The 15,253-nt window shown below is 46.4% G+C and overlaps 1 protein-coding gene across 2 annotated transcripts in view; it reads right to left on the bottom strand.

Annotated features, from left to right (window-relative positions):
* Syk (spleen associated tyrosine kinase) overlaps nucleotides 1-15,253 on the bottom strand; it is an 85,381-nt gene that overhangs the window by 13,750 nt on the left and 56,378 nt on the right. The window contains exons 4-8 of one of the 2 annotated variants that reach the window (XM_078030669.1): nucleotides 12,899-13,037; nucleotides 10,585-10,666; nucleotides 10,190-10,221; nucleotides 8,610-8,678; nucleotides 326-413 (exon numbers count right to left, since the gene is read on the bottom strand). In XM_078030669.1, coding sequence (XP_077886795.1) covers nucleotides 326-413; nucleotides 8,610-8,678; nucleotides 10,190-10,221; nucleotides 10,585-10,666; nucleotides 12,899-13,037 — 410 coding nt within the window. The remainder of the gene's footprint in view (nucleotides 1-325; nucleotides 414-8,609; nucleotides 8,679-10,189; nucleotides 10,222-10,584; nucleotides 10,667-12,898; nucleotides 13,038-15,253) is intronic. The other variant, XM_078030670.1, reaches the window with a different exon arrangement.

Below are 15,253 nucleotides of genomic sequence, written 5' to 3'. Positions count from 1 at the left end.
TTCAAAACTAACAGTGGACACACGGGGCTTTCCAAGAACATGACCCTCTCAGAACTGCAAATAGAGTCGATGCCAAATTCCAAGGGGAGACCTTCGGAAGAAGACTCGTGATGTCGTCCACGCAGCCAGTTTATGGAGAGGGTCTTGATGGCAGCACACTATCTCACTCAACAGGCCCGTCCTGCTCACGGACACATGACATCGCTGCTACAATCTTCTCACAACTACAGACCACGCGCTGCACTTTGGAGCCAACTCTACCCACTTACAAGTGCCCATACACTTTGCTCTGCGAATGTCCAGAGAATAAAAGTGTGTTTCTCACCTCGCTCCGCAGCCCAGTGTCCTCGTTCTGGCTCATAAGGGTTGAAGGACGCAGCGCTCTCTGGCCGGGTCCTGGGGGACGGGGAGGCCTGAAGCACATAGATGACCCCATGTCACTTATTTCACTGACACACACTCAGGTAGGTCTGAGTATTTTTTATTTTCCAACAATCACAGCTGAACTTATGCAGGGAAGACAAAGGAAAGAATTCAGAAGAACGGAAAGGAAAATGAAAAGGGTTATCTCATTTTTCCAGCGACTGTTTGGATCTTGGAAGGAGTACCTGCAGCTCAGGTCCGGCTGGGGTCTCAGAGGGTATAGGGAGACCATCCCCTCTGTTCAGCTAGAATTCCCTCCCCACTTCTGTGGCTTTTCACATCAGTTTCCCATCTACCAAAAGATGCTGAGGATTCTCATGTTCCCCTTGGATTCATTTTCCTGCTCTAACTCTGTCTCTCTGGTCTTATTTTACATGGAAGCTATTTTAAAAGGGAAATTCAATACCCGCCAGCTGCTACCATCTACTTCCTAAGGCCAAGGCATGCAGGTACATTTTATTGCCACCTGCTTCTGTGGCCACAGGGGACATCTAGCACCATCTGAGTGGATGCTGGCAGATAGCCCTAGCCAGGAAGCTACAGGTCCCAAAGTCTGGCTGCCACCAACCCGGGCCATCGCAAAGCTATGGGTCCTGTGAGATGAGGAATGTTTTTTGATTACCTGAAGGAAGGTAACAGCAGCCCATCTGAAGCAAAGCTTGGCGGGTCATTACAAACTTGAATAATACGCATTTGATTAACATCAATTTGCATCATGAAATAAATGGGGAAAAAATCTACTCCTTATATTCCTAAGGACTCTCCTTCTTGAACACATTATCCTGAATTTCCTGACCCATCTTCACCTTTAAGATAAATCAAGGTGATTGGGCTGGGGATGTGGCTCAAGCAGTAGCATGCTTGCCTGGCATGCATGGGGCACTGAGTTCGATCCTCAGCACCACATACAAATAAAAAAGATGTTGTGTCCACCGGAAATTAAAAATTCTCTCTCTCTCTCTCTCTTTAAAAAAAAAATCAAGGTGATTGCTACTAAATTTAGTTCACAGAAAATCCACAATCCAAATCCCTCCCTACTCCCCATTGGTATGAACTGAGTAGCAACTTTATTTATCCCAAACACTGGCCAGGAAGAAATGAGATAACACCAGATTTGGGAGAAGTTTAAAGAAACAGAGAGACACTGAAGCTTCACATTACACCGTCACTTATCTTACAGGACATACTAAATCCTCATCTGCCTTATTGGTTATAGGCTCAGAAACCAACGTGTAACAATGCGGTCATAATGTACCACGGGGCCACCTGGCTGTGCATCTCGTTGCGTCTTGATGTCCTCCTCTCCTGCTGAGGGCATGGCCTCCCGCAGTGGTGAGGCTAAAGGACATGAGGTCTTATCTGTCAGAGGGAGATCATCAGATCTATGTTCTCCTGCATCATCCCAGCATTCTTATGAACTGTTTAAAAGAACTGTGACATATCAAAAATGACAAAAGTTCCCGAGGTATACTATTCATTGCCTGCATGAGTGTCTGCCATATGCATGATAGGTGCTCGATAAAAATGTGTTAAACAAGCACGTGAGTGGATGGATGGGTGGGTGAAAGAAAATCACTCCTTATAAATGGGAGGTGCCAAGTGTAACCTAATATTGATGCTAAAACGAGTTTTCTCTCCAGACTTTAATAGAGGGGAGTAGGTACAGATTATTCCAAACGACAATCTGCCTCTTTCAAACATTGTATATGACTTCACTTCCAATTTATAATACAATTACCCTGTTTTCCATCCTTCCTGCTGAGTTCCCTCCCTCAAACAAACTCTAAGCTGGAATACTTTTTTTAAAAAAAGTTGTTTTTCAGGTTAACATTTACAATAATTTCGAAAACTTTGATTTTCCCTATAGGAAAATTCTAGATCCCAAGGCAAAACTGGAACAGACACAGAGTTAAAGGATGCCCCAGGATAGGCCACCAGGGAGGAAGGGACCATGGATCCTTGCCTTAAGAACTACTGTCTTCTGCTCACTCAGGACACTATCCTGAGGCTTCAGCCTCTGCCCAGTAGAATGTTCTCCAGAGCAAGGGACCTCAAAAAGACTTGTTACAACTAAATCACAGTGCAAATACCTAACGTAGAAATCCTGCGGAAACAGTCTTAAAACACAGGTGAAATTGTTTAAAAAAATGCTGGAAAGAATACAGTGTATAAGGACTAAGTAGGAATCAGTACTGATGGACCAGGGGAGTCTAAAGTCCTGCCCGTGAGTACCTCAGACTCAGATCGGCCGTGTGTTACGCGCTCCTTGTCTTTCGGGGCTTATTATGGACAAGGAAACAGACTGGGGCTCTCCTCTGGAAATTCGGGCTCCATGTTTTCAGCAAAGGTGGCTCAGGGCTTGATTCTATGCTGCCCCACACAGACCACCCTGTGAGGAGGAGGCCTCAGGGTTCAGCCACAGAGAGCCCCGAGTCCCTCCATCAACCACGCCAGCTCTCTCCTATCTGGATGCCTTCATCCCCAGCACCCCCTGCTTTCTGGAGCCTGATCCGTTTGGAACAAAAGATGGCACCGCACTTGGCAGAACATTCTGTGGCAGAAACGGGGGGTTCCCACTGAGTCAGGTAAGAAAGCAATGTCCATTTTATGATGAAGATGATACAAATCCAAGTCCCACCTTTCCCTAAGGGGTCAATAGGCCATCTGGCCAAACACAACAGCAGCTTAAACCTGGGAAGTCAAAACTCAGCTGACGAGAACAATCTGAGGCCTCTGTACGGAGTGAACACAAAGGCATGATGATGAATCATGAAGGTATCTATTATTGCGTGACATTTAATGAAATGTTGATTTTAGTGAAAAAACATATGGCTGGTGAGCATTGCTATGCCTCGCCACCTTCCTTCTGCTTTATGTTTGGGGAATCTACTCTGCCCTGGTCAACACTATCATCTTTTCTCCATAGAGAACAACAAGGCCTAAAGGAAATGCAGACAGTTCCTTTGACCCCATTTTGCCAACACTCAAAACAGAGAACACAGCTGCTGGGCACCACTAGGTGGCACCAGCTACCTGAGCTTCTGACTTTCCAAAGAGAAACTGGAATTTTTAAATCTCATCAATTCAGGTGATGATAGCCTATTCCATAGAAATGATTTAAAAGTCACGTTTGATTATAAGTTATGGTCCCTGATATTATACAGTTTAGGTTTAACTGCAAACAGAAAATATTTTTGACATTTTTTTTTTTAATTAAAGTGCTTGGAATTTGGAAGTGAACAAGAGTAGGGGAAAAAGAGAATGCTCTTATGGCACAGAGAGATAAGCTAATTCCGAGTCTCCTGGTTTCCCAGTACCGTAAGTGTCCTCCGGTTTATTATCAAGATCCTGATTTTCACTGTCAGGTTCTTGAAAGGTGTTTTCAAGTGAGGCAGCTGTAGTCATATAGGTGAGAACATAATCGCGATGGCAGCCAGTCAACTTCAGAGCTACTGGCTGCAGTAAACCATGCGTGGCTACCAGTGGTCTCCAGTGGAATGGCCACAGTCATTCCAGGCTGTGGGTCAGTATTAGGGTTGTTTCAGATGCACAGAAGCACACGTCATCTGCACAAGGAATCTTCTCTCATGTGACAGTAAAGGTGTAAAATCTGTCCCTCTAAAACCACATGGACACCCTTTCTCGGTGATGTAGCCTGCTGGCTTGGCACTGCCAAGTCAAAAGATGTGCCTGGAGAATTTCTGTCTTCCTGTTCTCTCTGGGGGGCCCTAGGAAATGAGTATTTAGAGAAATGTTTTTAAATATCTCAATTACCCATGTATGTGTTGAGTAAAACAGGAAGAAAAAAAGTGGGTTTTAATGAGAAATTTGGGGACACATCTCAGTCTAATCATCTTAGGAAATGTGTCTTTGAAATGCAAAACTGAAAAGCCACCTTCGGGTCTTTAAGGCTGATGGTCAAATTCTGCTCATTTTTCTTAATAGGATACATTTTTATCAATGTTTTTATTAGTGCATTATAATTATGGATAATATTGGGGTTAGAGGATGGATACAGTTTTGTGCTTACGTTAAAAAAGACAAACAGAATTCCAGGACTAATGACAAGAGGCATATGATTCTATGTAAGGACTCCCAGGACTTATATTCTTTAGTTAAATTCAGTTATATAAATATAAACACACGGGCTGGGGTTGTGGCTCAGAGGTAGAGCGCTCGCCTAGCATGCGTGAGATACTGGGTTTGATCCTCAGCACCACATAAAGTAAAATAAAGACATTGTGTCCACCTATAACTAAAAAATAAATTAAAAACAAGTAAATACAAACGTGATACTAATTTTTAAAGACAAGTTTAAAATGCATCTGACTCTTGTTTTTATTATGAAAATTTCAAATTCTCTAATCATTTGAAAATCAAAGCATACTTTTCATTAGCTGTATAGATGCTAGAGTTACTTTAAGTTCCAACACATACTTTTTATCTGAATTGTTAAAAACAATTGTTAATGTTAAGCAAATTAACAAGTTAAAAGTTGTTTACTCCTGAGTATAACCGATGGGCTACTTGACATAATTGTCACAATTCTTTAATCATGAACAGTTAAACAATGGAAAGTTCCTCATCCATTTTTGAGAACATAAGTATGAATTCTGCTAGATTATTCCTGATGAATCATTAAAATATTTAATCCCTATTTTAAATAATATAATCCTGCTCCCTTACCAATTATCTACTGATATTTTTGGCATCTATGAAAACTTGAAGCATTACCAGCATTTTCTGTATTCTTCTAGAATATTTCACACTATGTCAATACTATCTATCTGTCTATCTATTTATCTATGACTTTGCTTTTCAACAGTTAACATTGTATTTTGGAAATAATTCTAGATTTCAGCTTCTCTCACAGTAGCAGTTTTACTTAACTGATAACATTTATTTCCCATTGAAAGACATTTAAATTATTACAGGAATTCGACAATTTTCAGCATCAGAATGAGCACTTTCATATATATACATCTGTGATACAATTGTTTTATGTACTTCTAATTTCCATAGGTGTCACAAAATTGCCTTTCTTGTAGATTGTATCGTTTCATTTTTTCTCTAATAAAGTGTAGTGTGATTCACTACACCCTTGAGACACAGCATACTAAGCTTTTAGATTTGGACCAGTCTCAGTTTCATACAGGCAACAGTTTTGGACAGGATCATGAGGTTCCATCCTACTCGTGATCCTCCCTTACTGGACTTGCTTAGCCTGCTCCCATAACTGTATAACCATAGTTTTAACTGTATGCCATAGTTTTAACTTGCATTTCTCTTATTATAAACTTGAGCAACAGTTAATATATTAAAAACTATATATGTTTACTTTACTCTCAATTACTGACTGAAATTCCCTGCCCATTATCCTCTTAGATAGTTGAATACTTCCCTTATTGATTTATAGAATCTCTTTATATATTAAGGAAATAAATATTCTATACATGTCATTGTTACTATTTATAATACTTACTCCCAGTTTTTACACTTCTCTTTTGGCAGTTATGCCTCTTATCATGTGTATATTGCTTTATTTTTATGTAGTCGTATTTACCGATTCTTTCTTTAGACATTCTCTGTAGTCTAAAAAGGTATACTAAATCTTATTTTCTAGGTATTTCCTTAGCTATTGTGAGGGACCTTAGCTGGCTGAAGCCTACTTAGAAAATGACAGAGGTTTGTTGTCTCACAGGACTGTTTTATTGGTTTTTCATGGTGATGGGTTTTTGAAATGACAACTTGGTTACCCTGAGCTAGAGTCATTGAATCCAACAATAGTCTCAGCACCGTAGTGAAAGAGTTCTGCAGACTTAATCACCACACCTAAACAGTTAATTTATGTTAAGAAGATTATCCTGGGTGAGCCTGACATAATCAATTGAGGGTCCCTAGGAAGAGAATATAGGTTTCCCAAGAAAGAGAAAGGGTAGCATAGAGAGACTGACTGATTTTGCCAGGAGAAAACAGCTTTGGACATGCCTCTGAGGTTCCAACCTGCTTCTGACCTTCCTTTCCTAATAACCTGCCCCATGGATATTGGACTTGCTAAGCCTGCCCCCATGATTTTGTAAGGTAAGTTCATGTGATATACATCTGTGTGAACACTGATATATTATGAGTGTGTGTGGACATGCATATTACTATACATGTGGAGCCCATGTTACATATAACACATATACATGTGCACACATGTGTAAATCTATGTAGTTAGTGTGTGTACATACCATATATGCATACAGATGGGTATATGTGTGCACATGTATGCATGTGTGAATATGTGTGTACATGTATGTCACATGTGTGCTCTGTGTGTGTACATATATCTCCTATTGGTCATGCTTCCCTGGTGGAACCCTGAGCCATCTGCCTGTAAGCCATAGAATTAAGGTGAACACAGGATGCTGAGGTCAAGGTACAGGGTGAAGTGTCCCTCTCCGGGATGACGCATCAGCTGGGGACTGTGAGGTAGCCCGCAGGCCTTAGGCCAGGAGAAGTGGAATGATGAATGAAAGGGGGCAGGGCTCGGAGACGTGGACCACGCCCCTTCCCTTGGCCATTGGCAGATCTGGTGTCGGGAGGTGGCCTAGGACGTGGGGGGACCTGGGCCTGGAGCTGGGGGAAGGCAGCCTGTCCCCGGCAGGGCCTGCCCTGGGCTCTATGAAGCCCTGGACAGCGATGTCCACTGACGACGACTGCACTTTGTGAGTGTGGCTGCCCCAGGACGGCGGTCACTGGCTTCATGACTTTGAGAAGGAGACTCATGCCTGAATGCACCCTGCCTCGGGCAGGTCTTGGAGCTCCTAGGCTTAGGAGACACCTCGGTGCCTGTTTCCCACTGGACACGACTCCTGCTGGACTGCAGCCATCTTGGCCACCCAGCGGGGCCTCTCCACACCAAGGGAGTGTTGCCCACGGTGAGCGAGCGGACAGGGTGGAGCTGTGCAGGGTTCTGCCCGCCAACACCAAGGCAGACCGAGTATTCCCCCAGGGGTGTGAGGGGCCGTTCCCCTCAAATACTTCTCTGTTCTGTGGTCAACAAGATCAAGGGCATCTGAGGATGGCCATCAACTTGGAAAATTACTATCGAATAGGATCGCAGTGTGCTTAGGCTTTTTATTTGTGTTGATTTTAATAAGTAGCTTAATCAATCTCTTCCATGAGTTTAATATTCGATTAAATGCCAAATGTTTGGGATAGTGCTGATGAATGTAAAAATGGCAAGAATGAACTTTACCCCCACTGAAGACAAAAGTCAATACGAAGAAAGAGCAGTCCATGCCACACACACACACACACACACACACACACACACACATGACCCTGTGAATTGTGCATATGTGTTAATCCAGAGTTCAAGTTCAATTGTGCCTATGTGTTAATCCAGAGTTCATGCACATATATATGATTCGAAATAAATAAAATCATCAAAAATGACTTCCCTCCTCAAAAATCCAGTCACACAGCCAAACACACAAATCAATTCGATGTCAACTGCCCCAAAAAGAAAAATAGTTTTTCTAGCCCTCCTATTCCATCTCTTTTCTGTTATATTTAAAGTTCTGTATTGGAACTATGACAACATGGAAAGAATTGAATGAATACTAGACAATGAGTCAATATGCATCACAATCCTAATTCATTAACTAAGGTTCAAGTCTAATGAATTAGGATAATGGACTCTAATTCTGCGCTGGAACCTCAGCCATGAAATGGGAGGCGGGGCACACCCTCTGCACACAACCTGAGGTCTTTATATGTAGTGCACCTACCAAACCTGTTCCCAACAGATGCAACTGACAGTCAATTACATAACACGGCCCCGAGTGATTCTGGCAAGTCAAAAATTGGCTGTCTTTGAAAAGCTCTTCTGATAGGAATATTGGCTACCACTGATCACTCTCACTGCCATGACTTTGAAGATGCACTCGAGCAGCGTCAGCAGGCGGACATGGATGGACTGTATCACGAAGCAACTGGACCCACACGGAAAGCAGGTGCACATGGGGTGTGGGTGTCGCGAGCTGCGGGTGCAAACGAGGGCTGCACAAGGCAAAGCACCGAAGCACAGCGACACGGGCAGTGGACAGGGAGGGCGGGCTGAGCGCTGGCTGAGCCAGGCCAGTCCTACCGCGGCTCAGGGACAGCAAGCAGGGGGCAGGGGGGTCACGGTTTAGCACCTTTCTGCCGTCCCGCTTTGGTAAGTAGTATGATTTGATTCTTGAGATTATTCCGCCCGCTGACCAACTCTAGAAACCATAATGGCAGAGAGGAACAGGAAATTTAGTGTCAGAAAATGAACTCAGGACGGCATACCTGACTGACATCCTACCTGAACTTGCTTCTGCAACGGAGCTCGGCTGAGTCCCTCCCTACCCTGCGGGCGAGGTGGACTCTTGGCCACTTGAAATGCTTCCTGCAGAGGTCACTACTTGGGCAGAAGGAACTAGAAAAATATTAGGGAAATCTTTCCCACCCCTGAGCAGCCTCCTTGGTGGCAACAAAGACTCAGGTCCCAAGTGGCAATCGCCCCTGGCAGAACATACACATCGATGTGGCTTTCTCTGGATCTGGCTTTTGGGGGTGAGGGGTGGGGTATCAGCCACAAAGTGAGGTACAGAGGCCCACTTGCCTGGTGGCATTAGAGGGCACAGAGAGTCCACACTGATGTCCCCCAAAGAATGAGAACATCAGTTCCCACCTTGAGTATAAGTCTAGAAGGAGGAGAAAGGCAGGGTTGCTCTCCAGAGGCTGCAGGCACACACTGGGAAAACTGATGGAGAGGAGCAGTAGCCTCGTTCCCACGCCGTGGACATGAGCCAGGACAAGAGCTCTGGGCCAGACTCAGTCTCCCTCCTTCTCCAGGAACTTCCTTTGAAATCTCACCAAGCATCCACCTCCCAGTTCTCCTTCCTCTAAGCTTTTGTTGAACCAGTTTACTCGGAAAGATCTAATTCCCTGACATCGATTTATCACTTGGGAGACATCTTATCTACCTGCCAAGTCACCCTGCTCCACATGTGGCCCTGTGGATTACACATATGGCCCTGTGAATTGTGCCTATGTGTGAATCCAGAGTTCCAGGCTGAACTTGAATGAAATGTTTCCTTTTCTCAAATCGGACAGAGGGCCTATTTCTGATTTGACATGGGCCTACAATCCCAGCAGCTTGGGAGGCTGAGGCAGGAGGATCACAATTTCAAAGCCAGCCTCAAGAATTTAGTGAGGCCCTAAGCAACTTAGCAAGACCCTGTTTCAAAATACAAAATAGTGGGGCTGGGGATATGGCTCAAGCGGTAGCGTGCTCCCCTGGCATGCATAGGGTGCTGGGTTGGATCCTCAGCACCACATAAAAATAAAATAAAGATGTTGTGTCCACCGAAAACTAAAAAAAAAATACTAAAAAATTCTCTCTCTCTCTCTCTCTCTAAAAAAATACAAAATAGTTTTGAAAAGGGTTAGGATTCTGGTTCAATGGTTAAGTGTCCTGGGTTCCATCTCTGGTACCATAAATAAATAAATAAATAGATAATAAACAGGGAGAATTTAACCCAACCAAGAACTTAGGAAAACTCGTCTAGCCTAGCACTGATAATAGGTTGGCTGTACCCAACACTCACTAGAAATCCTAGTTCATCAAGGGGTATGTTGTGAAGTACAATCAAAACAATGAACACTACTCTTATTAGCCAAACTCTGCTTTGCATTTGTGCTAATAAACATTTGCTTCGATGCCAGAGGCATGTCTAGTGACACTTACCACAGGATGAGCAGTTGGTCCTTGTTGATGAGCTGCAGAAGTGACATCTCCTGGTTAGAAAGAGTGTGGAAGGCTTCCTTGTCCCCTCCTCCACCCCACACCATCAATGTGTCTGCACCACACTGATTCTTGAGAAGACTACAGACCTCTGCACCCATTTCTTTTTATCCTGTTCCACTAGCTTTCACACTGATGCAACTAAAATGAATGGATTTTTTTTTTTTTAAGTTAAAGGGACTGGCTGTCTTTTGAATCCATGGTTTTTGAAGTGGGAGCACTCTGACGGCACGTCTAATCACTCAGTAAGAACCAGAGCCTGGAATCAACCAAATCTGAGACGTGGTTGATTAGACCCATATCTGAAAGTCAGATACCCCTGGGTCCGGGGAACTCACCCATCTGTGCGCCAATTTTCTGACAAGGAACTGTAAGAACTCTTAACAAACCATCTGGCTTGTAAGAATAATGTTCCACCAGCTGAAAGAGAGCAAAGGGAGAAAGTGTGGTAAACGCCAGGGCAAGAAATGGGAAAACAGGGACAGAGAAGCACTGACCCCCTGTCAGACTTCAAAGAACTCAGGAGACACTTAAATCTCTACAGGTGTCTAGGGAGGTGGGCGGCCAACCAGGGGTGTCCTCAAACCTTCTGTGTAAATGGCCAGATAGCGATACTTCAGGCTTTGGGAGACCCCTTACCATCAGTATCACCAAGTTCTTTATTTCTAAAACAATCCTTTAAAAACATTTAAACAAAAATTCTGTCTTCAGGGCCTGCACAGAAACAGGCCATGGGACAGACTCGGTCTAGAGGTTTGCAGACCCCTGAGCTAAAGTAGATAATGTGAAAATAGAGCAGGGTCGTAATTACTGACTCTCAGTCAAACAATCCTGGGGTCTTGGGGTTGGAGTAGGGCACACAGGTACTTTCCAATGCTGTCAAGGAAAACCAAAGTCATCATGGTCACAAAAAATGGAAGATAAAACTGGCTGGAAAATACACACTGAGAAGTACTCAGTGCGGGCAGAACGTTATGGTATTCCCAATGAAAACAGCAAAGGGTCTTAGGAAGGAACGTTCCAGCAATTACCAATGTTGAGCTGCGTCTCCCAGCTCCTACAACTCTAGAGTGAGGCACAACCTTTGAAACTGTGAGTGAAAAACCCGTAAAACTGTCATTGAGAAGTCGAATAAGTGGCTGTATATAAGTGACAGGCCTGGGATCTAAGTATTAGACTCCTGATGCCTTTGTTTATTTATATTTAGTTGTGTTTTTCCTTTTGCAATGCTGGGGATGGTACTGGGCCTCATGCACTCTAGGAACTGCTTTAGCCCTGACCTACAGCCCCAGCCCCTCCAGGTGCCTTTAAATGATTCTTGCAGGAGGCAAAAGACCGTGATGGGAAAAGAACACCAGAAGGCGACATTCTGTATTAACCTCCCTCCTGTGCTTGGAGCTCCGGGTACAGGTAAGCTCAATACTCTTCCAAATCAGTACCGTTAAAATAAAGCAGAGCCTGTGATCACCAGGGAGACACATGCTGATGAGCCCCATCACCAAAAGCCAACGCCCGTGTCATGAGTGACATGTGTGACCAATTATAATAACTGCTACTCAGAAAAGGAGTACCTTTTTTTCTGATTATAGCATTAAGAATGAAATCACACCCGGGGAGGTCGCTCTAAAGGAAATGAGGATCTGCGGTCTCAGTTTTTAAAAACGGCAGGGTTTGGGGTCGAGTGCTTTCCTGGACACTGATTGACTACGTGTGGGTTCCTGGCTGGGCCTGGGTGGGGGCTTGTGAACTCGCCACAAGTATGTCCCTCACCCACGAAAGTTCAAGGTGGTTTTTCTGTGGGCAGAGACGGCTGTCTGTCTGTCTGTCTCCGGACTCACTACGGATTGCAGATGCCCTGGGAACATGGTGTGCAAAGGACCATCACTGTCAGGTCATCCCTGTCAGTAGGTGTGATCTAAAGTGGAGAGCAACTTGTGTGGCTCCCTGCAGAGGTGTGAAGAGCAGGGCGAACACTTTCAGGTGTTCCTGAATGTGCAGGTAACGCCCCCCATCGAGAGCAGAACAGGGCCAAGAGGAAACCACTTCTAGACCAGGGCTGCGACATTCCTAGACAAGCGGCACCCTGGAGCCCAGGAAGGCAGACTTAACTTCACCAGGGGTCTTAGCTGCTCAAGACAGAGACAGAGGCTCTACCTGCAGTGCAGATGGCACCGGAATTCGACACCTCCTCCTGCATCTCACAGCTCCTAGAACAATCTGAGTCCCGGCCCCTGAGCCTGGCTCCCTGCCTATCTGCGTCTGTGTTTTGTGTCTATTTGTCTGAAAGACTCTTCTGGGTTCTAGTTAGAATATCTTAGAAGGAAGCATTTTCCAATTCCCCAAAGCCAGGCTGCCTGTTCAACTCAGAGCCCAGGCCTGAATGGTAAGGGGCAGAACCTTCTGCACCTTTGTTGATCTGGCCCAATGGTCCTTAGGCCCTGGCTTCTCACACATGCAAGTCCCCTGGAGGTCAGGGAGCAGGCTCTGATTGAGGAGGTGGGCAGGGACCCCTGTGTGCATTCCTAACATGCTCCAGGGGCTCTGCTGGTCTGGGGGCCACACTGTGGATGGACAGCGGCCTGTCCCCTCTTATTCCTTAGAGCCCCAAGGGCCCTGTGCTGCAGCCATGAGGAGGGAGAGGATGACGTGTACCTGCCAGAGTGTGTCAAACTTCTTTCCGTCGGGGATGGAGAGCTTCCCCGTCTTGTCCTTGTCGATGCGATAGTGCAGCACCTTCCCTTCGTGCAGCAGGCACAGGGCGTAGGAGCCATTATTGTCTCGGGCCCTGATCCTGGAAGAGAAGACACTGGGTCATCCCCACTCCAGCCAGTCCTGAGACAGGAGCCCGGGAGCAGAGCCCGGGCCGGAGACCTGGCCGGCAGATGCTCTCGGGAACTTTCAGCTGGTGACACAGCCTGAGGGCTGTCCCAAACCTCGAGGGCCCAGGAAGCTCCAACTTGTAGCTCGGGGAGGCTCTGCCAGAAGAGGCTGGTGGGTTCAGGACCAGGGCTCAGGTCTGGCAGGGCCCCAGCAGCCCTGGAGGGTGAGCCTAAGGCTCAGAGGACAGCAAACACGGCTCAGGGTGACTCGCACACGGGACCTTGCCGGGTTCTGAGGGTCTGAGGAGGGGGTGGGCTCATCTCCTTCTGGACCAGGGTCTTGGTTTGGATCCACCCTAGATGGCAAGACCCCCAGCCCTGAGGGAGGGGTCTGGCGGGAGGGGTGCAGGGCGGGCACTCTAACCAGGAATTTTCTGGGGCACAAATCTAGGGATGTGAAGCTTCTGACCCTCGGGGCCTTCTTTACTCCTTCCCCTCTTCCTGATGCAGGGGCAGGGCTGGGGTTCAAGATGGTCAAATAGCTGAGTCGGGTGAAGTCCTTCAGGGAAGAACGTGCCGTCCACCGGGGAGTGAGTGGCCGGCAGCACCGGGGCTGCTATCTGTGGTGCTGATGGTCCCTGAGAATCCATTGTCATTGTCGTCATGGGTAACCTTCAGTGCCACCTGGTGTCCCAGGGGACTGAGACTTGGGATGTGATGACAAACAGATGAGGACACCCCCTCATGCACCATGAAGTCTTCTGAGCATCTCAGGTACCACCAGACGCAGCCCTCTCGTCCCTGTTAGGCCTCCAGATCATGAGGTCTGATCAAGGTGAGTCACAAAGGCGCCAGGAAGCGTCTCCAGCCCCGGCATCTGCTCACATGAGGAAGCAGAGGTCGGAAAGCAGGAAGCCACACGCCCAAGGGGACATGCTCAGGGGAGAGCTCAACTGTGGCCCAGCTGCCGCGGAGAGTGTCTGGGAACGGGGGGATTTCTGCTGCCTCTTCTGGGTTGCGAGAGGCCACGGTCACTGTGAGAGTGAGGTAAGCTCTGGAACGGGACGTGGCCACACTGCCCTTTCCCCCACCACATCCTCTCATCTCCAGAATCAAGCCCAGACTTGAATCCTGGCGTGGGGGGCTGGGACTTGAAACATGAATTTCTTCTCGAGTGGTGCTGAGCCGGGCACAGTGGCCAGCTGCGTTCCTCTATGCTCCGCTGCTCAGGGCGCAGGCCAGGGGGGAGATACACACCCAGACCCTCCCCGGCTCTGGTTGGTGACTCTACTGAAGCCTCCCGCTCTGTGAAAACAGACCACACCCACAGAAACAGCAGCATCTCAAGACTGAATTCCTGTTTCACAGTCACGGGTCACTTAAAGCCATAGTGGGCTCCTGGTGAACGAACCCCCCCACCCCACAAAAAAGCACACAGTGCAACATAGTTTTAGATGGACGAAAACAGAGTCTACTCTCTAGGGAAGCTAGTTCATAACGTGGGGTGATTCATGCTTGCTTTGTTTATCTTCTAAACATCAGTGGCTCACAGAATTGTGTGGATGTATAAATAATATCAACACCCAATCATTAAGCATTATGCACATACGTATAAGAGTTGGTCTTGGGAGAAGGATGACCAGAGGTCACATCAAAATTCTTCTTGATTTAGCTGGGTGCGGTGGTGCCCGCCTGCAATCCCAGCGGCTCAGGAGGCTGAGGCAGGGAGATGGCCTGGGCCCAGGAGTTCAAGGTCAGCCTGTGCCACACAGTGAGACCCTGCTTCTTTAAACAATAAACCCCCAAATAGACACAGGAGATCATACTGCCCAGGGTGAGCATGCAATCAACCTCATGAGAAATCTGGCAGATGCAAACTAAGGCCACCACGGAAATACCACGAGACTGTTCCTCCCGGCAAAACCCCCAGAGACTGATAACTTCTGATGTTGTTAAAAATGGGGGGGCAGCATTCTGCTGGTGGAGCAGGCACTGGGTAAAGCGCCCCTGGGTTCAGTCCCCAGTACTGCAAAAATAAATAAATAAATAAATACAGTTGGGCTGGAATGTGATAACAGCTCTGTCAGGGCTCACCTGTGTGCAATCTGGATTTTCACTCACCATAAAGTAAACAAATTGCAATCTATTCATACAATATACCAAAGCAATAAAATGACATGTGGCAGCC

This window comes from Ictidomys tridecemlineatus, chromosome 13 (assembly GCF_052094955.1).
Source record: "Ictidomys tridecemlineatus isolate mIctTri1 chromosome 13, mIctTri1.hap1, whole genome shotgun sequence".
Taxonomy (NCBI): Eukaryota; Metazoa; Chordata; class Mammalia; order Rodentia; family Sciuridae; genus Ictidomys; species Ictidomys tridecemlineatus.
Note: the sequence above shows the minus strand (reverse complement) of the source record. Positions and strands in the feature narration are given on the sequence as shown.